The sequence below is a fragment of the Otolemur garnettii genome, unplaced genomic scaffold (genome assembly GCF_000181295.1).
Source record: "Otolemur garnettii isolate 467f Iridium unplaced genomic scaffold, OtoGar3 scaffold00004, whole genome shotgun sequence".
Lineage (NCBI taxonomy): Eukaryota > Metazoa > Chordata > Mammalia > Primates > Galagidae > Otolemur > Otolemur garnettii.
In genome coordinates this window covers 44,054,800-44,056,193 of record NW_003852399.1, presented here as the reverse complement: position 1 = coordinate 44,056,193, position 1,394 = coordinate 44,054,800, and the positions used below count along the sequence as shown (strand labels likewise).

General features: G+C 59.0%; 1 protein-coding gene across 1 annotated transcript in view; it reads left to right on the top strand.

Annotated features, from left to right (window-relative positions):
* Positions 1 to 284: 284 nt before the first annotated feature.
* ZBTB10 (zinc finger and BTB domain containing 10) overlaps positions 285 to 1,394 on the top strand; it is a 40,978-nt gene continuing 39,868 nt past the window's right edge. The window contains exon 1 of the mRNA XM_012810766.2: positions 285 to 680. Coding sequence (XP_012666220.2) covers positions 324 to 680 — 357 coding nt within the window. The 5' untranslated portion in view covers positions 285 to 323. The remainder of the gene's footprint in view (positions 681 to 1,394) is intronic.

Sequence of the window (1,394 nt, the reverse complement as noted above, 5' to 3'; positions counted from 1 at the left end):
AACTCTTCCACAAGATAGAACTAATGGTTTTGTTTGATATACAACACTGCTTTTTCTTCCAGCTCATTCTGTTCTAATCGATCTAAATTCCATATGCAATGTAAACTGTTTGTTTTTAAAAGTCTTAAAAGTTAATTCTTGTCTTTAAACCCATAATCTTCGGAGCCGCACACCACGTCCGTATAAGTAGACTCCTCCCCACTTCTGGGGAAAACCCTGCCTAATATTTATAACGTTATGACATACTGTAATACTCACAAGGTGGTTGTAGAAGTATAAACACGACTGGAGTTATCTGATTGGCTGCCGGTGATGTAACACCCATGTCAATACTTCCCAGTGAACGCACGTGTTCGACCTTTTATTTAAATTTCCATTTCATCACAGCAATAAGACACTCGGGGCGGTGCATTTTCTGTGAAATGATTATTGCCAAGAACCTGAGGTGCTGCCTCGCACGATGCATCAGAGAAGGAGGTGTCGGTGGTTGTAACCTCCTCGCGGGAAAAGCACCGCCTGGTCCAGTCTTTGTGAAGGAACAAAATAAGTTCACTTCCCTGGGCACCGCCACCCGCCCCCAGCAAATGACAAGGCAGGAGCGCAGCTCCCACCGCACAGTTATTTGCAAAGTCCCAGGTGAACTCGTGGCGAAAGAAGGAAAATGTGCGTCCCGGGCGCGGGTAGGTGCGTGCGGGCAGCGGGGAGGCGGCCAGACCCTGACACTCGCCAGCTGTTTGTCCTCCGCTTAGCCCGGCCCCGGCCGCACACGCCCGCCCCCTCCCTGAGACCCCCAGCCTGCCGCCCGGCCTTTTGTCCCCCGCCCCTCGGCCGACTTCCTTCCCCGCGGCCGCACCCCCGCCCCCAGGCCGGAGGCGCGGCCCAGCCCCTTTCCCGGTCCCCTGGCGCCCCCACCCCACCCCAGCCCAGCCCCAAGCCCAGCCCCCCTCCCCCAGCCCGGCCCCCACCCTTTCCCCCTCCAGCGGTTACTGCTACCCCGGTGCATTGTGGGCGCACGGTCCGTTGTTCATTTGCCATTCGACCTCCGCCAGGGCCTGGTCGGACGGAAACGCTCCGCCGGCTTTATTGTCGGTTCGTTATGTGGCGGAGCCCAGCAGTTTAACGTGCCTATCGCCCTCAGCGCCTCTGAAGCCAGCGGCGGCGTCGGGACTCCTCAGCGCGCCGGAGGAAGGATATCTGTTTGGAGGGTCGGTGTGTGCGCGCGGCTTTAAAGAGGGGGCAGCGGAGTGTACCGCCGCACTCCACCTCAACTTCGAAGGCCCCACGCGACCCCGGCTCGCTCCTCACCTCTCCGCCGCCCGCCCCCTTCTCCGCGCGGGACTCTGCTCGGAGCGTAGCGGGGCGGGGGTGGAGGACGAAGAGAGCGGCCGGAGGCG